Source organism: Myotis myotis, unplaced genomic scaffold, assembly GCF_014108235.1.
Source record: "Myotis myotis isolate mMyoMyo1 unplaced genomic scaffold, mMyoMyo1.p scaffold_m19_p_17, whole genome shotgun sequence".
Lineage (NCBI taxonomy): Eukaryota > Metazoa > Chordata > Mammalia > Chiroptera > Vespertilionidae > Myotis > Myotis myotis.
The window spans coordinates 11,774,997-11,796,133 of NW_023416321.1; the positions used below are offsets into that span (position 1 = coordinate 11,774,997).

General features: G+C 53.0%; 1 protein-coding gene across 4 annotated transcripts in view; it reads left to right on the top strand.

Moving 5' to 3' along the window:
* ABCC3 (ATP binding cassette subfamily C member 3) overlaps window positions 1-21,137 on the top strand; it is a 42,112-nt gene that overhangs the window by 20,388 nt on the left and 587 nt on the right. Inside the window, exons 13-31 of one of the 4 annotated variants that reach the window (XR_004972726.1) lie at window positions 60-206; window positions 574-661; window positions 1,029-1,095; window positions 1,325-1,451; window positions 1,527-1,703; window positions 7,439-7,606; window positions 7,907-8,099; window positions 9,072-9,189; window positions 9,389-9,536; window positions 9,637-9,844; window positions 10,088-10,398; window positions 11,205-11,404; window positions 11,560-11,686; window positions 12,643-12,744; window positions 14,932-15,078; window positions 15,248-15,406; window positions 15,979-16,145; window positions 18,411-18,628; window positions 18,739-18,881. Coding sequence is in view for 3 of the 4 variants with exons in the window: in XM_036339330.1 (XP_036195223.1) it covers window positions 60-206; window positions 574-661; window positions 1,029-1,095; window positions 1,325-1,451; window positions 1,527-1,703; window positions 7,439-7,606; window positions 7,907-8,099; window positions 9,072-9,189; window positions 9,389-9,536; window positions 9,637-9,844; window positions 10,088-10,398; window positions 11,205-11,404; window positions 11,560-11,686; window positions 12,643-12,744; window positions 14,932-15,078; window positions 15,248-15,406; window positions 15,979-16,145; window positions 18,739-18,933 (2,849 nt within the window). In the remaining variant the exon portion in view is untranslated. The other 3 variants (XM_036339330.1, XM_036339331.1, XM_036339332.1) reach the window with 3 other exon arrangements.

Genomic DNA, 21,137 nt, shown 5'->3' on the forward strand with positions numbered 1-21,137 from the left:
AGCCCAGGCCTCTGGGTCCAGCACACCCCACCCTGACACCCACCCCCACTGCTCTCCAGGTGACCCTCATCACCCTCGGGGTGTACGTGTCTGTGGGCCCAAACAACGTGCTGGACGCTGAGAAGGCCTTTGTGTCCGTGTCCCTGTTCAATATCTTAAAGAACCCGCTCAGCATGCTGCCCCAGATCATCAGCGGCCTGACCCAGGTAACCCCAGTGGGGCTGGGGGTTCTGCTGGAGCGAGGGCAGGTTGTTGGGGTCACTTGGGTGCAGGGGATAATCAAGGAGAGTTACTGGAATCAGGAGAGGGCCATCCGACATGACGAAGAATTGTTCAAAGTTGAATGAAGTCGTTAGAGTCAGGGGTCAGAGGAGGTCAGGTCGGGTCCCTGGAAACCTGAGTTCTGGAGACAGCCTCCTCTTGGCCAGAGTGGGAGCCAGGGAAGACTCAGTCACAGGAGGGCCCCCCCACCCCACCCCATATCTGGCCTTCAGGGGGCCAGGCAAGCGTAAGAGGGAGTGGAGGGAGATAGAAAAAGCATGGCTTCTGGGGCTGACACACGCCCTCCTGCAGACCAGCGTGTCTCTGAAACGGATCCAGCATTTCCTGAGCCAAGATGAACTTGACCCCCAGTGTGTGGAAAGAAATACCATCGCCCCAGGTCCAGACACCCCTGCCTGGGCTGCTCTTGCAGCGGCCCTGCTCCAGAAAATCCTTGTTCCAGGCTTTCAACTTGTCCCTTGTGACCCCCTTTCTTCTTCCTCTTTCATATCTTTAACTCTATGCCAGCCTTCGCCCTCCTCTCTCTATTCTTCTGTCCTTCATCCCTCCCCAGACTCCCCCCACTCTCCTTCCTTCCCTGGGGCTCCCTGTGCCCCTGTCCCTGGCCTTCCTGTCTCTTTCACTATGCCCCAAGCGTCCCTGCCTTCTCCCCTTGGCCCCTTCCCCAAGGGTCCCCATACCTCTCCCTCCCAACCTCCCCCTTGCCTTGCCCACTCCCCTGACCCTGCAAACCTTGACCCTCCCAGGCTATGCAGTCACCATAGACAATGGCACCTTCACCTGGGCCCAGGACCTGCCCCCAACCCTGCACAGGTACCAGCTTCTCCCATCCCTTCTTAGCTGCCTTTATAAAGGGGGCCAACATTCAGATCAATAAATAGCAAAACCTGCCCCTGACGCTACCCCAAGTCTTTGTCCTGGAAAGCAGGAAGCGCCTCAATGGCCAGGGCGGTGTCTGAAGAAAGAAGGGTTTGGGTCTCCAGGTGGAAGGTTGGGACTCAAAAGCCTGATCTTTGTCTTTGACTGGGTTCCTATCTCCCAGCTTAGACATCCAGGTGCCAAAAGGGGCCCTGGTGGCCGTGGTGGGGCCCGTGGGCTGTGGAAAGTCTTCCCTGGTGTCTGCCCTTCTGGGAGAGATGGAGAAGCTGGAAGGCAAGGTGTATGTGAAGGTGAGTGGGGTAGGGACTCCTGGGAAGGGAGGCTTGGCGAACCCCCAGGTGACGGTGGGGTTCTTCCATGGCCAGGGCTCCGTGGCCTACGTGCCCCAGCAGGCCTGGATCCAGAACTGCACTCTTCAGGAAAACGTCCTCTTTGGCCGAGCCCTAGACCCCAAGCGCTACCAACGGACCCTGGAGGCCTGTGCCCTGCTAGCCGACCTGGAGGTGCTGCCTGGCGGGGACAAGACAGAGATTGGAGAGAAGGTACATGGCCCCCTCTCATCCCCTGGGGAGTCAGCATATACACCTGCCCGCCTCAGCCCAGTCCAGGCCCATATATGCACTCATTTATTTATTCACTCACACACCCGTGTAATAGCATGTCCAGCTCTGTGCTGGGCACTGGGGAAACAGATCCATTACTGGGGGAGGCCAACTTGTGAACGGGTGGGGGCTGTAGAATGCCTGCCCGCCAGGCTGAAGGCCTGTGCAGAGGACAGGGAGGGCAGGGAGGGGGAACTCTGCATGAGGAAAAGCATCACTTTTGAGCCGATCTTAACAGCTGAGGAAGAAGAGCTCGTAGTGCATCTACTTATCTACACATTCATTCATCAGATTTCATCACACACCGATGCCCCAGGCAATATTATACAGTGGTGACTCTACCAGTCTCACATCTTTGCCTTCATATAGCTTACGTTCTGGTTGGAGAGAGAGATCATACGCAAAATAAGTAAGTAAAATCTATACATATAAAGAAGTAATATGCAAATGAGGTCTGGACTCCGTAAGGGTCACCACCAGCTGCGCCGAGCCTGAGAAAACTATACGCAGGCACCACCCTGAGCCTGAGAGATCAACACAGAGAGGCGCCTGCTCTGAGCCTCCGTGGCGCAGCTGGGGGCAGGCCCCCAGCGGACGGGGACACACACACACACACACACACACACACACACACACACACGGAGTGCCTGCTCTGAGCCTCTGCAGCCAGACTGCGGATTAGGCCTGCTCCTCATGGGAAGCAGGCCTACGCAGGCAGTAGGACATCCCCTGAGGGCTCCTGGACTGTGAGAGGGGGCAGGCTGGGCTGAGGGACCCCCACCCCCCAGTGCATGAATTTCGTGCACTGGGCCTCTAGTATGTAATATTTTAGATAATGCTAAGGGGGAGAGAATGGAACAGAGAAGGAAATACGTCTGGGGCTGTGTTGTACCTTGGGAAAGCCTCAGTGAGAATTGGAACCTGAATAAAGGGAGGGAGTGGGCCCTGTCTGGGGACCTGGAGCTCTGGCTGGGGAAAGGCCTTAGAGGCAGAGGGAGCAGGAAGTGCGAAGCCCCTGAGGCAGGAATGTGATCGGGCACATAAGGACCAGCAAGGAGGCCAGTAGGCTGCAGTGGAGTGAGCAGGGGTGGGAGGGGGAGAGAAGGCCAGTGACGTGTCAAGGCGTCCATTTCAGGCCACTGTAAGGATGGTGGCTTTTACCAAGAGGGATGGAAAGCCTTTGAAGGTGAGCTGAGGAATGTGGTTAGGAAAAGAGGGCCAGGGGGAGGGTACAGGGCAAGGCTTGCAGACCTTGGTTAAGGTTTTGACATTTACCTAAAAACCACGGGCTATCAGTGAAAGTTTCTGTTTTTTAGTTTATTTGTTGTTAATTGTTGCAACATGTACATAACTAAATTTACCATCCTCACCATTTTCCAGTGGACAGGTCAGTAGTGTTAAGTACACTCACATTGTGGTATGGCCATCCACCTCCAGAACGCTTTGCATCTTGCAAAACTAAAACTCCATACCCATTAAGCAACAGCTCCCCATCCTGCTCCCTCTCCAGCTCTTGGCAACCACCTTGCTACTCCCTGTCTCTATGCATTTGACTCCTCCAGGTACTTCATATAAATGGAATCATAGAGTATCTTTTTGTCTGTGACTGGTTTATTTCTCTTAGCATTCTCAAGGTTCATTCCTGTTATAGCACCGGTCAAATTTATTTTCCTTTTTGCCCAGCCAGCGTGGCTCAGTGTTTGCCCATCGACCTATGAACCATGAGGTCACAGTTCAATTCCTGGTCAGGGCACATGCCCAGGTTGCAGGCTCAATCCCCAGTGGGGGACATACAGGAGGCAGCCAATCAATGATTCTTTCTCATCATTGATGTTTCTATCTCTTCCTCCCTCTCCCTTCCTCTCTAAAATCAATAAAAAAAAAAATTAAATTTCTTTCCTTTTTAAGGCTAAATAATCTTCCATTGTATGTTTATACCACGTTTTGTTTATCCATTTCTCAGTGGGCACTTGGGTTGTTTCCACCTTTTAGCCATTTTGAATAATTCTACTATGAAGATGCGTGTGCAAATATCTCTTTGAGAACCTACCTTCAGTTCTTTTGAGTATATACCCAGAAGTGGAATTGCTAGATAATATGGTAATTCTATTCATTTTTTTACTTTTTGAGGAACTGCCATAGCGTTTCCATAGTGGCTGCACCAATTTACATTCCCACCAACAGTGCACAAGGATTCCAACTCCTATCCTGGCCAACACTTGTGGCTTTTGGGAGGGCGGGGGGGTTGTTTTTGGTTTGTGATAGTAGCCATTGTAAAGGGGTGTGGTGATGTTGAGCACCTTTTCATGTGCTTATTGGCCATTTGTATATCTTCTTTGGAGAAATGTCTATTTGAGTCCCCTGCCCATTTTTTGATCAAGTTGTTCCTTTGTTGAGTTGTAGGAGTTCTTTATGTATACAGGAGGTCCCCAAATAATGTTATTTCATTCAGTGTCATTCTGTTATAACATGATGACATGCTGTAGGAACTTAACTCTGATTTACATCAATTATATCAACTGGTTTCATTATATGTCATTTAGCTTAAAGTCATAGTGACTTGCAATAAGAGAGGACTTACTGTACTGGATTTTAGCCCCTTATCAGATATATGAGTTACAAATATTTTTCTTCTGTAGGTTGCCTTTTCATTCTGTTGTCTTTTGACACAGAGAATTTTTAATTTTGATATAATCCAACGTCTCTATTTTTACCTTTGTTACCCATGCTTTTGGTGTTGTGTCCAGGAATCATTGCCAATTCCAATGTCATGAAATTTTCCCCTATGCTTTCTTCTAAGAGTTTTAGCTCTTTTTAAAGAAATGTATTTTTATTGATTTCAGAGAGTAAGGGAGGAAGAAAGAGACAGAAACATAAATGATGAGAGAGAGTCATTGATCGGCTGCCTCCTGCAGGCCCCACACTGGGGACCGAGCCCCGCAACCTGAACATGTGCCCTGACCAAGAATTGGGAATTGAACCAGTGAACTCTTGGTTTATGGGTTAACGCCACACTAGCCAGGCACCGTATTGTTCTTAATACTAAAGATCTGAGTCTGTATTTCCTCAAAAAAATGGCATTCTCTTACATAACCATAGATGAATGATCAAAATCAAGAAATTTTAACATTGATATAATATTACTATCTAATTCACAGTCTGTACTCAAATGTCATCATTTGTCCCAGAAATGTCTTTTTTTAGCTATTTTCTTTCCTGGGCTAGGATCTAATCCGGGATCATGAATTGCATTTACTTGTCATATCTCTTTATTCTCTATCAATCTGGATGATTCCTCAGTCTTTGTCTTTCAGGACTTGGACATTTCTGAAAAGTATAAGTCAGTCTTTTTGTAGAATGTCTCTCAATTTGACCACAGTTAGATGCAGATTGTATATTTTGGGGGGAAATACTAAAGAAGTAATATTATGTCCTTCTTGGTGCACCGTATTAGGAGGCACGTGATGTCAATTTATTAACAGCGTTAACTTTGATCACTTGACTGAGGGCATGTCTTTTCTTTCTTTCTTTTTTTTTATTAAATCTACACTTTATTAAATCTCAATTGCAAAATGAAGTAACATTTAAAAACTATAAGCCTTTCCAAAGTCAGGACACTGGCGATGTAGTTCAGTAGTTCCGTTATCAGCTTGCAAAATAAGAATGTTAACTTCTGCCCTTTTATCTTCAGTATCTCTTTTTTCAGGGACTTCATACTTTACTCACTAAAGTTTTACTTTATTCAAGTTCAAACAAATTAATTACTAAAGCCCATTACTTAGAACACATTTCAAGTAAATGAATCTAACAAAAATAAATACTCATAGCTCACCTCTTTGTTTTCTAAAATGGAGGTACTATATTTGGAAAACATACTTCTCTAACAGGACCCAGCAGTAAATGTACTGTCATTGAACAATACAGAATTTGCCTGCCAATCTTGAACAACACATTATATAGCGCTTCATACCCAAGATCTCCAGAGGAGTAGGCTAAAATGAATTCTTGCTAGAATAAAAAGCGCACATTTCCTCCTATTATACTTGTTGAGGTGAATGTATTCTTTGATTAATTATCCAAAGGTAGCTCAATATTTTTGTTCCATCAAGTGATCTATCCAAGATTGTTCCAACCACAAATTTCCACCACAATCACCAAATGCATAATCTCATCTCTTAAATTTCAACAAAAAATCAATTTAATCATTGGCTGTGCTATGGTTAGCCTCACTTTAAATATATCATCTTATCTGAATGCAAGTCTTATTGTTAAAGAATTGGCTTGTGTGAGGTATAAATAAAAATAATTTCTCTATGGCCACTAATCAAATAAACAGATTATTGATCATGTCAATTTTATGAAGGAAATTGTGTTCTATTTAATAAATACCTAATACCAGTTAATTACATAATTCAAAATGGGCATATTGAACTATACCACCTTAGAAAATTAAAATTGTTTTTCTTTTACTAAATCTAAAACGTGAAATAGTTTTTGTCATGGAGGCATTTCTTTTCATTGGTCATTTTATTTCATAACTTTCACTGATGATTCTCGCCTGAGTCAGTGTTTACTATGATGTTTGCCAAATACTAACTTTCTACCTCCATTCATTCTATAGTTATTAGTTGGCATTTGACTCTAAGAAAGAGCTTTCTCCTCCTTTGCCTTTTTTACTTATTCATTAATTTCTTTATATTAATACTAGAGGCCCGGTGTATGAATTTCATGCATGGGGGTGGGGGGGGGGGAGGGGGCCCTCAGCCTGGCCTGCACCCTCTCCAATCTGGAACATCCCTCTCACAGTCCAGGACCACTGGCTCCTAACCGCTTGCCTGCCTGCCTGCCTGCCTGCCTGGTTGCCCCTAACCACTTCTGCCTGCCAGCCTGATCGCCCCCTAACCGCTCCCCTGTCGGCCTGATTGATGCCTAACTGCTCCCTTGCCAGCCTTATGGCCCCCAACTGCCCTCCCCTGCTGGCTTGATCGCCCCCCAACTGCCCTCCCCTGCCACAATCCACCTCCTTTGCTGGGACCCGCTTTCTCCACGCGAGGCAGAGCAGCTGCGGGACCCCCAGCCTCATTGCACAGAGCGGCCACCGACCCTGCCTGTGCTGTGTGCACAGCCATCTTGTGACGGCCGTCTTGTGACGATGTTAGGGCGTGATGCCACCTAGGCTATTATTAGTATAGATGGGTTCATGGGTTCTTATTTGATCCAATGGATTATAATCCAGTACCGTCGTTATTTATCATTTTTAAATTGATCCCCCAAAGTGGGGCTAACAATACCTCCCTGGAAGGAATGAACTGAGGACCAATTGAGATCATTGTTACGAAAGTCATCTGCAAACTGTTTGGGTGACAGAAGAGTCAAAGGTCTACGAGGGACTGCCTGGGGATTTCCAGCCTGCCCAAGCGTGAGGGTGGCAGGCAGGGGAACCAGTTGGGCAGGTGATGGAGCAAAGGGAGCAGGATGTCCTCACATGTCCCAGGAGGACTGAGAGCCACCACCCTTTCTCCATGACCTCACAGCTTCATGGAGACAGGACCGGGCATGTGAAATGTGCATTTAGAGGTGTGCCTTGCTGAATGACAATGGGCAGGGCCCTTGTTCCCTGTGCCCGTCTGACCCCTCCTCCCAGGACCCACTTCCCTCCCCTCTCCCCCATCCAGGGCATCAACTTGTCTGGGGGCCAGCGGCAGCGGGTCAGCCTGGCCCGAGCTGTTTACAGTGATGCTGACATTTATTTGCTGGATGACCCACTGTCAGCCGTGGACTCCCACGTGGCCAAACACATCTTTGACCAAGTCATCGGGCCGGAAGGTGTGCTGGCAAGCAAGGTGAGGCCTCCAGGGAGCTAAGGGGCTAAGGTGAGATCTAGGGCCTAGGAAAGAACTGGTGGGAGGCCAAGGGGTTTGGGTGACACTTGGAGGTGTGGGGGTGTGAGAAGCAGGAGTGTGGGATGGGAGCTCACAGCCCAAATGCACTGAGCCAACTGTGGTGAGCACGGGTGAGTCCCTGATGTGCCTGCCCGGGCTCCCTGGCACATGGGTACCTCACACTCACTCCGGGGCCCTGTGCCTGTGGTTGGGGTGTGTGCTGAGGGCTGTGGGAGTGACAGCCCCCTGCCTTCTCCCCAGACCCGGGTGCTGGTGACCCACGGCATCAGCTTCCTGCCCCAGACAGACTTCGTCGTCGTGCTGTCTGACGGACAGGTGTCTGAGGTGGGCACTTACCCAGCCCTCCTGCAGCGCAACGGCTCCTTTGCCAACTTCCTCCACAACTACGCACCGGATGAGGGCGAGGAACACCTGGAGGAGAGCAGCAGGACCGGTACCCCTGGCCCTCCATGTCCCTGTACCCTCCCAGCATCTCCCCTGCCTCGGGGTCTCTGCGTGTCTGTGGACAGGGCCCGATGTTGTGCAAGGGAGGGTCTGGGGAACTTGGACCCTCTGTGTGATGGTCAGACATCACCAGGAGGGAAAGGGAGCTGGATGTAGTCAGTCCCTCCTCTTCCTCTCCCCTAACTGGGCACCCTCAGAGCCTCAGTTTTCCCATGTGTCAAAGGGCCCAGGCTGTTTCCTGGATACATTGTTTGGTGCATATGTCATTTATTTATGAGCACGTATTTATTGAGCAAAGACTATGGCCAGGCATGACTCTAAACACTGAGAGGTAGCAGTGAACAAATAGAAAAATTCCTGTCCTCATCGAACATATGTAAGTCCCTGGGCTCCTGGGACACCCCTGCTCCTCGCCCCCTGTCGTCCGGTCTCAGCTCCCCAACCCCAAACCCTGGGCTGGCTCCCTGGGTTTTCTTGCCTGCTGCTGTATGTAAGTTAACACGCCTTGAGCATTTACTAAGGGCTCTGCCCCTTGCTGAGCACTTGACACACATCTATTCCTTTAATTCTCTCAACGACATGATGAAGTGGGTACTATTATTATCCCGGTTTTCCATGCCTGCCTAAAGCCATGCAGCGAGGAAGCAGGATTTAAGCGCAGCCAGTCTGACTCCAGAGCCCACCCTCCTAACCCTTATATCTGAGTCCCTTTCTCTATAGCCCGTGATGGTGGCAGGCAGGGGAAGTTTTCCCTCTGGTCTCACCTAAGCCTTTCTTGCTGCCCTTTTCCTTGTCCAACACAAAACCGGTCACTTATTTTGGTCGTTACTGTTCTTGCTGCCCTTTCAACCCCTCTCGTCTTCCTTAGCTCATGCTTGTCCATTCAGGTTCCTTCAGTGAAGTAGGGATGGGGGCCTCTAGGGAGCTAGCAGACCTCCGTCTCCTTCCTCCCACCCAACAGCAGCCTTAGAAGAGGCAGACGACGAGGAGATGCTGCTGATCGAAGACACACTCAGCAGCCACCCAGACCTGATGGATAATGAACCGGTCCTGTACGAGGTCCAGAAGCAGTTTATGAGGTGAGCTCCTGAGAGCGCACAGCCCCCCGGGAAGCTGGGTTGGGGCTCCCCAAGCCCTGCCAGGTGGGATACAGGTGGATGGGCATCCTTCCCGACATACACCCTGGGCCTCTGCTGCCGCCTGCATCCTCCTCCTGGGGCTCTGTCTTGTGGGTGAGTCAGAGGCCTCCTCTCCGGGCCTGACCAGCTGCCTCCACAGACAGCTGAGTACCATGTCCTCGGAGGGGGAGGGCCAAGGTCGGCCTGCGCCCCGGCGGCGCCTGGGTCCAGCAGAGAAGCTAGCGCAGGCAGCAGAGGCGAAGGCAAATGGGACGCTGATTGAAGAGGAGAAGGTGGAGACGGGCAAGGTGAGGACGGTGGACAAGGAGGGCTGGAGAGGGTGGGCAGGTCCTCCGCAGTCCTGGGGCTCACAGGACTCCTCTGTCCCTGACCGCCATGGCCATGCAGGTGAAGCTGAACGTGTTCTGGGATTATGCCAGGGCTGTGGGGCTCTGTACCACACTGGTCATCTGTCTGCTGTACGCGGGGCAAAGTGCAGCTGCCATTGGCGCCAACATGTGGCTCGGTGCCTGGACCAACGAGGCCACGGTGGGTGGCCGACAGAACAGCACCGCCCAGAGGCTGGGTGTGTATGCCACCTTGGGAATTCTGCAAGGTGAGCCTGCGGAGATCCTTGGGAGGGACGCCGGTAGCCCCTGTCTCACCCCCCGGAGCTGCTGAGTCCCCCAAACCATGCCCTTCTCTCCACCATCACAGCCATGGCCCAGCCCCAAGGCCTCCCTAACCCACTCTAGCGTCCACCTGCCTCTGGGCCCGCCCAGCCCCTATCTCGGAACCGGCGCCCGCGTGCCCGCCACCTGGCCCAGGCGAGTGAGCGCCCCTCTGCCTCCTCCGCCAGGGTTCCTGGTGGTGCTGTCGTCCATCATGATGGTCGTGGGCTGTGTCCGGGCTGCACGCTTGCTGCACCAGGCGCTGCTGCACAACAAGATGCGCTCGCCACAGGCCTTCTTCGACACCACGCCCTCGGGCCGCATCCTCAACCGCTTCTCCAAGGACATCTGCGTCATCGACGAGGCTCTGGCCCCCACCATCCTCATGCTGCTGAGCTCCTTCTACACCTCCATCTCCACCATCGTGGTCATCGTGGTCAGCACGCCGCTCTTCGCCGTGGTCATCCTGCCTCTGGCTGTCTTCTACATCTTGGTGCAGGTGCTCGGGGAGTGGGCGCGGGGGGGGGGGGGGGGGGGGGGGGGAGAGGGGGGGGTGGTCATGGCTGTCAGAGGGCGGGGCGCTCGAGTGGGCGGGGCTTTGTGAGGGCTGATGACCCAGGTGAGGCAAGGCGCAGGGAGGGCAGAACCCAGGGTCACAGCTGGCTTTGGTTAGGGGGTAGTCTGTTCCTTTCCCTCGTTGATTGACATTTGTTTTCCTCGCCTGTGAAACAGCGGGAATCGTAGGCCCAATCGCAGGGTGGTTGCTAGGATAAAATGAAATCCTTGTTAATGGTGACTGGCCCCAGAACGCGTTCCTGCTGGCTATTTTTTAAATAAAATATTGCTAACAGTTTGAGACATATTATCCTTCCCTTCGTTTTATACATTTCTAAACATATGTGTATATGGATGGGGTTGTTGTTGTTGTTTTGTTCTTTTTTAAAAAAAAAAAATATTTTATTGATTTTTTAACAGAGAGGAAGGGAGAGGGATAGAGAGTTAGGAATATCGGTGAGAGAGAGAGAGAAACATCGATCAGTGGGGGCACTGGGGATGTTGCCTGCAACCAAGGCACATGCCCTTGACCAGAACCGAACCCGGGACCCTTCAGTCCGCAGGCCGATGCTCTATCCACTGAGCCAAACCGGTCAGGGCTTGTTCGTTTTTTTGAAATATATTTTTATTGATTTCAGCGAGAGGAAGGGGGAGAGAGAGAGAGAAACATCATTGATGCTTCAGAGGGTGTGCAGGGCTGAGTTGGGCTCCGCAGTCCTGACCCCAGGCTCTTTCTCCGTCCTCTGCCAGCGTTTCTATGTGGCCACATCGCGGCAGCTGAAGCGGCTGGAGTCCGTCAGCCGCTCGCCCATTTACTCGCACTTTTCGGAGACGGTGACTGGCTCCAGCGTCATCCGGGCCTATGGCCGCAGCCAGGCCTTTGAGGCCATCAGTGATGCTAAGGTGGACACCAACCAGAGGAGCTGCTACCCCAGCATCTCCTCCAACAGGTCAGAGGCCTCCTCCCCACCCCTGCCCCTCCAGCAGCTCCCATTGGGGTCCCTGCAGTGTTCTGGGGCCTAGCCCCTCCTTCCCCTGAAGCAGAAAATTGCCCTCCCCCACCTTCTTGCTTCTGCCCCAATTCCTCCTTGTCCCATCCTTGCAGGTGGCTGGGGGTCCGAGTGGAGTTCCTGGGGAACTGTGTTGTGTTCTTTGCTGCACTCTTCGCTGTCATTGGGAGAAGCAGCCTGAGTCCAGGGATGGTGGGCCTGTCTGTGTCCTATGCCCTACAGGTATGCAGGGCTCCGGGCCTCACCAGTGCCACAGGCATCTCCTGAGCACCTCCCTCTGCCCATGTGGGGACCAGCCCCAGGTTCTGCTCACAGGGAGGGCAGAGGGGCTGAGCTCACAGGCAAGCATGGAGAGACACTCCCCCCCCGCCCCCCCCGCCCCCCCCCCCCGCAGGGGATTATAATGCTGGGGGAGCAGGTCTTGGTGGAGGGAGGAACAAAATGTTCTAAGAGCCTGGAGGAGATGCTCCACCTTGGGGTGTTGGAGAAATTATCTTGGCACTTGGCCCCAAAACACAAACAGAACTTGTCCTGCCTGAGCACAAGATCTAGAAGGCCCTCCGCCCTGACGGTTCCTGGGGGAGGGGGTATAGGGCTGGAAGACACCCCATTTCACATGCCTGCACGAAGAGCCCCTGGGCTGGAGGTTGGGCAGGTCACTACTGGCAACTGGAATTTTGTGAAGCAAATCACATTCTTCTCAAACGTTCATGTGCCGATGAATCACCTGGAGATCTTGTTAAAATGCGGATTCTGACACCAGTCGCCCAAGAAGGGGCTCAGGATCCTGCATGTCTGTCAAGACTCCTTGCCACACAGCGTCTGGTCCCAGCACCAATTGTGGCAACATCATCTGGGAGCTTGTTAGAGATACAGAATCTTCCCACAGGCCTGCTGGCTCGGCAGCAAGGTTCTCTGGGAAGCCTTTCTCATGCATATCAAAGTTTGGGAAACTCTAGCCCAGTTGGCCCTTGGTTACTAGTGAGTCTGCACTGTCACAGTCAGAGGTGCAGTCGTGAGTAGAGCCCTCGGTGGCACACCCTATGGACTTGCCCAGGCCCCCCTGGGTCACTGATGGGAGGGGAGCAAAATCAAGGAGTCTGAACTCCTCCCAAAGCCATTGCAGGCAGCGGGGGAGGGAGAGGTCACCCTATTTGTGACCCAATCCCTTTGGCCAGGTGACATTTTCTCTGAACTGGATGATACGGATGTTATCAGACTTGGAGTCTAATATTGTGGCTGTGGAGAGAGTCAAGGAGTACTCCAAGACGGAGACCGAGGTGGGTACTGGGGTGAACCTGGGGTGGGGGAGTCTGGAATAGCTGGGGAAGGGTTCTCAGTAGCCCACCATCCCTATAGCTCAGTGGTTCTCAGCCTTCCTAATGCCGCGACCCTTTAATACAGTTCCTCATGCTGTGGTGACCCCCAATTTCATTGTTACAAATTGAACATAATTAAAGCATTGTGATTAACCACAAAACCAATATGTAATTATATATGTGTTTTCCGATGGTCTTAGGCGACCCCTGTGAAAGGGTCATTCGACCCCCCAAGGGGTCGCGACCCACAGGTTGAGAACCGCTGCTATAGCTCAAAAGCCAGCAGTAGTGGCTCTTTCTTGATTCATTTATTCATTCGATCCTGATTGGCCACCAACCAGAGGTCTTTGCTAAAGGGCATAGATGGTTCCCAATGGAGCAAGACAGGCTCTGCCCTTGAGCAGATTCCGATGTCGCGGGGGCGGTAAGACACGCTGCAGGGTGTGGGTGGAAGGCCAGAGCTCCGGGGGGGAGCGCCCAAAGAGGACCGGTCAGCGGGGATGAGCAGGGAAGGTGAGCGTCCGGCCAAAGCCATCGGCCTGGTGGGAGGAGCAATGGTGCGCAGCCTGCCCTCTGCTTGGGGAGGGAGTTGTCCTCTCCTGAGAGATTCCGACTTCTCCGTCCGCACCCTCCCAGGCTCCAACCCCAGACCTCTCTGTGCCAGAAGCTGCCCATCCCTGAGATCCCTGTGCCACGCATCCCTCGTGTAGACCATCCTTCCCATCCCTCCCAGCTCATGGATTCCAAACCCTCCACAATCACAGCACTTTGACCTCATGGGGACTCCCCATCCTATGACATCTGTCTTTGTCCCTTTGTCCATCAGCTCATCTAGCCTGGATTCGATGCTCCCACCAGCACCAGTGCTCTCAGGCCCCTTGCCCTCCTCTCTCTTTCTCTACAAAACCCCACTCCCATGAGCCCACCTCGCTCCCTCTGTTGGATGATTCCCATCTAGACACACAAGCCAACCCTCCCTTTCTGCATCCCACTGCCCTGTTTCTCTGCTCCCCTTCGTCATGAAGCTTGTTTTAAAATATGGTCTACAACGCTCTCCTCAGCGTCGCTGGGCTCAGCTGCCCCCTGCCGTCTGGTTTCTGGCCCTATCACTCCCCTGAAGCCGCTCACCCATGACCTCCCTGGTTCCAAACCTAGGGGACATTTTTTCTGTTCTCGTCTAGTTCTACCTCTCAGTGACACACAGATGAAATGGCCCCTCCTTTCTTGGAAGGCATGGGTTCTGTGACTGGAGCTCTCTCCTTGTCGGTCTCCATGGAGCCACCACCCCACTGGTTCCTCCCAGCCGGACCTCTCCTGCCCCTGTGGCTCCATCTACCCCTGCCTTTCCCAGGCACCTTCCATCATCCCTCAAACCCTGCACTTGCTGGGGTCTTCAGATTCTCCCCTTTCATGTCTAGCATTCCCATTTCCCCCCATCTATACACATGATCCTGTCTCCATATCCTAAAAAATTCTGCCCCCCGCCCCCGCCACCCCCGCAACCCTGCTGTTCATTGTTTTGTTTTTAAATACAAGGCATAGTACTTTTATTTTCAATGTTTTTATTGATTTCAGAGGGAGGAAGGGAGAGGGAGAGAGAGATAGAAACATCAATGATGAGAAAGAATCGTTGACTGGCTACCTCCTGCATGTCCCTACTGGGGCTCGAGCCCTAACCCGGGCATATGCCCTGACCTGGAATCAGACTGTGACCTCCTGGTTCATAAGTCAATGCTCAGCCACTGAGACACACTGGCTGGGCCATCTTTTGACACCTCCTTGAGAGAGGGAGGTCTGTACTGTCTGCTTTACTGCTTTTTTTTTTAAAAAAAATGCTTTTATTGCTTTTTAGAAAGAGAGGAGGGGAGAGAGAGAGAGAGAGAGAGAGAGAGAGAGAGAGAGAGAGAGAAACATCTATTGGTTGCCTTCTGCATGCAACATACTGGGGATCGAGCCCGCAACCTGGGTATGTGCCCTGACCAGGAATCAAACCGGTGACCTTTCGGTGCACAGGGCAACGCTCAACCAGCTGACCCACACCGGCCAGGGCTGCTTTGCTTGTTTGACAATCTGGCTTCCCCTGCCTCCAAGCAAGGCTGGCTTCATGGTGTGTGACCTGCACTCTTATTCATCTTCCCCTCATGCCAGGCCCCCTGGGTGGTGGAGGGCAGCCGCCCTCCTGCAGGCTGGCCCACGCGGGGCGAGGTGGAGTTCCGGAATTACTCCGTGCGCTACCGGCCAGGCCTGGATCTAGTGCTGAAGGACCTGAGTCTCCGCGTGCGCGGCGGCGAGAAGGTGGGTGGTTTTGTGCCTGGGACGTGCCTGTACCCCTCGTGGGGAGAGTGGGTCTTTGGGAGGGTGGGTGCTCCATCCCAGCTGTCTGCTGGCCTCTCTAGGGGAGTCCAGGAGGTGCCCCCACTGACCCCTGGGCCTCCCTCTGACTGCCGCTCCCCACCCCCTCCAGGTGGGCATCGTGGGCCGCACGGGGGCTGGCAAATCATCCATGACCCTCAGCCTGTTCCGCCTCCTGGAGGCCGCAGGGGGTGAAATCCGCATCGACGGCGTCAACGTAGCGGACATCGGGCTCCATGACCTGCGCTCTCAGCTGACCATCATCCCCCAGGTATGAACCGGACATGGACGGGCCACACTGGCCAGTTACCCTGGGGGGCAGACCCCAGCCCTGTTCCTCAAGGCAAGACTGGACCTCGAGGCTGGAGAGCCAGACAGCAGGAGCAGAGCCACAGAGCGGCCACCTCTTATGGATCCGGGAGGGTCAGGGGTCCCCTGGCCCAATCAGACCCTGTCCTGCAACCTCTGGGGCCAGCAGATGGGGCCAGGGCCCTAGGACCCCTTAAAGCAGCCTATTGCTGAGATGTTCGGTCCCGGCTTCCTTGCTTCTCGGCTCTAAATGGCATTTCCCTTTTTTGGCTCCTCTGGGCCGTTTTTCTGCTGAGCGGACACTTCGGAGTCAGATTAGCGCACGGGTCCCTGCTGTAGCGGAGGGCTTAGTGACGGCAAAGCTGAGGTTTATCGCTCCCCACAGGCATTTTCTATCTCCATGGCCACTGCCTCCTTCCTGGAGGGCTGGGGACAGGGTGGGAATGCTGCCTCCTCAAATCCCTTTTTTTTTTCACCCCCTGGCTCCTGGTGTGCCCCAAACTACCTCCCTCTAAGACCCTGTTGTGTTCCCAGGACCCCATCCTGTTCTCGGGGACCCTGCGTATGAACCTAGACCCCTTCGGCAATTCCTCGGAGGAAGACATATGGCGGGCCTTGGAGCTGTCCCACCTGAAAACATTCGTGAGCTCCCAGCCCGCAGGCCTGGACTTCCAGTGCTCCGAGGGAGGCGAGAATCTCAGGTAACAGCGCCCTCCGGCCCTCCCACTCCCATCAGCCTGGGTGCCCTTAGGGGGCATTGTTTGTCTTGAATACATTTTGTGTGCCAGGCATGCACCATCTCACTGTCTCCTCCCATAAGCCCTAGAGGTGGTCCATGGTCCCTCTTGGAAGGAAACTGAGGCAGGCCCAAAGTCATATAGCTGGGAAAAGGCAGGCCTGGGATTTGAACCAGGTCTGGGAGATTCCAAAGCCCTATTCAGACTTGTCCTGTAGGTGGGTTTTTTTTTTTTTTTAATATATTTTTATTAATTTCAAGGAGGAAGGAAGAGGGAGAGAGAGATAGAAACATCAATGATGAGAGAAAATCACTGATCGGCTGCCTCCTGCATGCTCCCCACTGGGGATTGAGCCTACAACCTGAGCATGTGCCCCTAACCCAAATCGAACCTGGGACCCTGGAGCCCGCAGGTCGACGTTCTATCCACTGAGCCAAACAGGCCAAGGCTGTCCTGTAGGTTTTCAATGCCACACTGGCCAGGGGAGCGGGCCGGGGGAGGGATGGGGGGAGACGGGGAGCAGGGGCGGGGGTGTGAACTGAACTTGTGGAGCAGGTGAGAGGACAACTACAGTGCTTTAGGCAAATCATATGTTCCCAGATGGATGCAGTCTCGTCTGTAGTTTAGGAACGTAAGCTCTCTAGGGCCTTCGATTTTATATCCCCGGCCTCTGGGCTGTGCCTCAAGGAGAGCCAGAAACCTCTTCTTACTGCGTCTAAAAGCTTGAGAATCCCATACCTGTGTTAGCTGTGTGATTTCGGGCAAGTTGCTTAACCTTTCTGTGCGCTTCCTTTTCTCCCACGCTAAAATAGAAGTAATGACGGTCCCCTACCTCTTTGCACCATCCTGCCCAATGAAAATATCACGTGAGCCACGTGTGTGTAATTATAATTTTTTCTAGTAGCCACATTAAGAAAAGGAAAAAGAAGCAGGTGAAATAAATTTTAACAGTGAACTTTATTTAGCTAGATATATAGGAAAAAATATATTTTCAATATGTAATGGACATGAAAGTGATTAGGATAGTTTACATTTTTTCTTACTAAGTTGGAAATCCCATGTGTATTTTCACGTTTACAGCACATCCCACTTCAGACTTGCCACACTTCAACTGCTCTATAGCCTCATGAGGCCAATGGCTGCCATTTGGACAGAGCCGTCTCAGGCTCATTGTGATTAAATGGAACGTGCTTAGCCTATATATACTCCTGGAGAATTTAGCTGTTCATATTCTTATTCTTCTACTTGGCCCGTACCATTGGACTCTCTCCAGACCTCAAAAACAAAACCAGAAACCTTTTACATTTGCTCAGCACTGAGTGGTGCTCAAAACACTTTGGCCTCGACTATCTCATTTAATCTTGACTGCAGCCCTGTGGGCCAGAAATGAGGCTCCAACGTATAAAATTATTTGCCCAAAGCTGCTCAGAGAGCAAAGGGAAACTCAGGAGAGTGGGGGCTTTTGCCCCAAACCTTTTTTTGTTACATTGTAGCCACCCATGGGATGTCCCTGCCTCCCCAGGCAGCCCTGGAAGACGGCGTTTTAACGGGATTTCACTTACACAGCTGTGCTGGGCATAGCTGGCCGACAAGCCTGAGCTTCCAGACCCCGCGCCCCAGGGTTGTTTTTTGGCCCGTTCTCCTGTTCCTGCTTGCCATCAGCACCTCCCCAGAGCATCCCCTCGATCCCCACGTACACCAGGACCTGAGACAGAAATGGGCTCCCTGCCTCCCTCACTGAGCTTGTAGCTGCTTTAAGTAGAACCTGTATCCTGTGCCAGTCCCACCATAAATCAATCCCGAGTTCTATCTGGCGGCTCATTCTGCGGCCAAAACCTTCATTAGTTGTGGGAATGGGCCAGGGAGAGAGCCTGGCCTTCACTTGGGCTGTGGTGACTCACCCCTTTGGGCAGGGCTGAGGTATTTGTCCTTGGGTGTGGGGTTGCTGCAGCCTCCGTGGTTGGGAACACAGCCTCACTTTGTTCACTAGCTCTGGCTTCCAAGGGAAGAGGTGGAAGGTATGCATCCTGCCCTTCCTCCATCTCCCCGGTGACCAGACATGGGGAGTCCCCCAGGTCCTTCCCTGCCCTTCTCCTTCCTCGTTCCCACAGCCCTGGCCTATATTTCCCATGGGGGCAGGAGAGGCTATCTGAATTGTGTGATATTTGGTTCAGCAAGATGACATTGTGCAAATATCCAGAGAGAGCCATTTAAGTATTTCTTACTAAGGTGTAAATGACTGATAGAATGAAGCAGAGAAACATCATGGCACTAGTTGAAGAGCAAGGAGGAGGAAGAAGGCAAAGAAAGAAGTAGCCAGGTGCCAGAGACAGCTGGAGATTTTAGGGTTGTTGAGCACTGGCTTGATCCTCGAGGCCCCACCTTAATCCTCTCCCCTGCTCCGATTCCCGGTCCAGGGAGTCAGGGCTGGGGTAGAAATGAAAGAGGTTAGTCCTGGGCCATTGGGAAGGAGAGGAGACAGAAACTGTTCAGAGAGTGAGGCCTGGGGGCAGGCCGGGGGTCCCCAGTTGGTGATGTCTGCCTTCCCCATGTCCAGTGTGGGTCAGCGGCAGCTTGTGTGCCTGGCCCGAGCCCTTCTTCGCAAGAGCCGAATCCTGGTTTTAGACGAGGCCACGGCCGCCATTGATCTGGAGACCGACGACCTCATCCAGGCCACCATCCGCACCCAGTTCGAGAGCTGCACGGTGCTGACCATCGCGCACCGGCTCAACACCATCATGGACTACACCAGGTGGGGTGCCCAGCAGGGAGGGGCTGGTGGGGTCGCCTGGGCCAGTGGGAAGGTTATCTGGACGAGGGAGAGAGGTGTGACCTTGGGCAATTGGATGAACCTTCCTGAACCTCAGTCCCTCAGGGCTACAGTCAGAGCCAGTGACAGGAGATCCTGGGAAATGTCCGGTTCCTCCCCAGCTCCTTACTGGAATTCTCCCGAGGGCCATTTCCTCAGAGGATTAGGAAGGAGGCCTTGTCCTTGGAATCTATGGCTTCTTTGGAGAGGCAGCTCACTCGGCCAAACAGAAAGACCGTGACCTACTCCCTCATGGCGCCCAATGTCAGAGGGCGGTGCTGAGAACACGGGGAGGGGCCGGGTGACTCAGATGCCTCATGGGAGTGAGCCGTGCTGGCCCAGCGGGCTGGCCCCATGGAGGCCTGGGAGCTCAGAATGCAGACGGGGAGGCAGGACCCGGCCACAAATCTATGGTGAAGGAGGAGGGTGCGAGTACACCGCCAGACCTTCATTCACAAAATAAACACCCACAGGGCATGGGCAGGGGGAGACCGTGCCATGGACGGGCCATGGGCAGCTGTCGTCCCTGTGTCAGAAGTGTCCCCACACAGCCCCAGGCGCCTGGGCACCAAGCTGAGAATGCCCTATGCCAGTGATGGCGAACCTTCTGAGCTCGGCGTGTCAGCATTTTGAAAAACCCTAACTTAACTCTGGTGCCATGTCACATATAGAAATCTTTTGATATTTGCAACCATAGTAAAACAAAGACTTATATTTTTGATATTTATTTTATATATTTAAATGCCATTTAACAAAGAAAAATCAACCAAAAAAATGAATTCGGGTGTCAGAGGTTCGCCATCACCGCCCTACGCTGTCTGTTCCATCCCTGCCCCACCCTACTCCCCACTCCACCCAGGACCCCACTGGAGAAGAGAAGGGAGGGTGGGCAGGAAGTGCTGGGCCCTGGATCCAGGTAAGGGACAAGGCTGGGCTGAGCGAGTCTGTTTTTTGGGCCCAAATGAGAATGGTTTCACCAGCAGCTCTGCGGGGAGAAGGCTCAAACTGGCCTTGGGAGTGGTAGTGGGGCTGACAGAAATTAATCGAATACCCATTCGACTGTCCATGTAATTAGACCCTGCGGGAAGGCTGCAGGGGTCCGTGGGGTGGGGGCACAAGGAAGCCCATTTCCCCAGGGCAGCCAGGACTCTTTCTCTCCTAAGGAAGGGAAGCCCCAGCCAGGCCCTAATGGATGAGTAGGAGTTGGGAGGCGGGGGAGGAGATGGGAGAGGGAGGATGCTGAAAATGTCAGGCCAAGGATACAACACGTGCAAAGGCCCTGAGGTAGGAAGGCACATGAGGCTGAAGTACAGAGAGCAAAGAAGACGGTGGAACCAAGATGAGGGCAGAGAGGGACAGGCCTTGCTATGCTGCACTTCCAGAACCAGGGGGAAGCATCCCATGCCCTACATGTAATGAGGAGGGAGAGGGCAGTCTCCAGGGCTCCCGAATGGGAAGTGGCCAGGCAGTGATGTCCCCAGACACACTTCCTCCCAGGACATGTTTCTGGGCGTCCCATGGGTGGGGAAACAGAGTGTGTTCTACACCCTCCCATCCAGGGGCATCTCCCCAGGCTTGGGAGAGCCCTTTCCACTCCTGCCCCACCCTGGGAGCCAGCCTGTGGGCCCTGTACCAGGTGCACCCGGTGATTACCTACCCCAGGCTGAGGTCTGACTGTATGTGTGTGGGTGGGGGAGATCCACCCGGCAGCAGCAGCCAGATTTGCAGCCACAGCCCCAGATTCCAGTGTCAGGGCTCACTGCAGCCCGGTTTCCCGCCGTGTGCCTTTGTGAGTTGGCACAAAGCAGATGGAAGCACACAGGGCCCAGCGCACAGGCCCGTGGCTCCCCCACGCACAGTCCTGTGACCCTGGCCCGGAGAAAGGCTCATTAGGGAAGGTTTTCGGAGCCCCGGCCCACAGAGATGAATGGGAACCTTGTGTTTGATCCCAGAAACCGCCTCATCTGCCAGGAGAGCAAACGGAACGGCTAAAATAGCCAGCCTTGCAAGTGTGCACAGGGGCCGTAGCGGCTGTGCTGAGGGGGCTGACTGAAGTGGGAGGGTTGGCATGTCACTGCAGGGCCTGAGCAGTACCCAGAAGGGCAGGGTCGGGCTACGAGGCCAGGTCTGGGCTGACGGAGACCTGA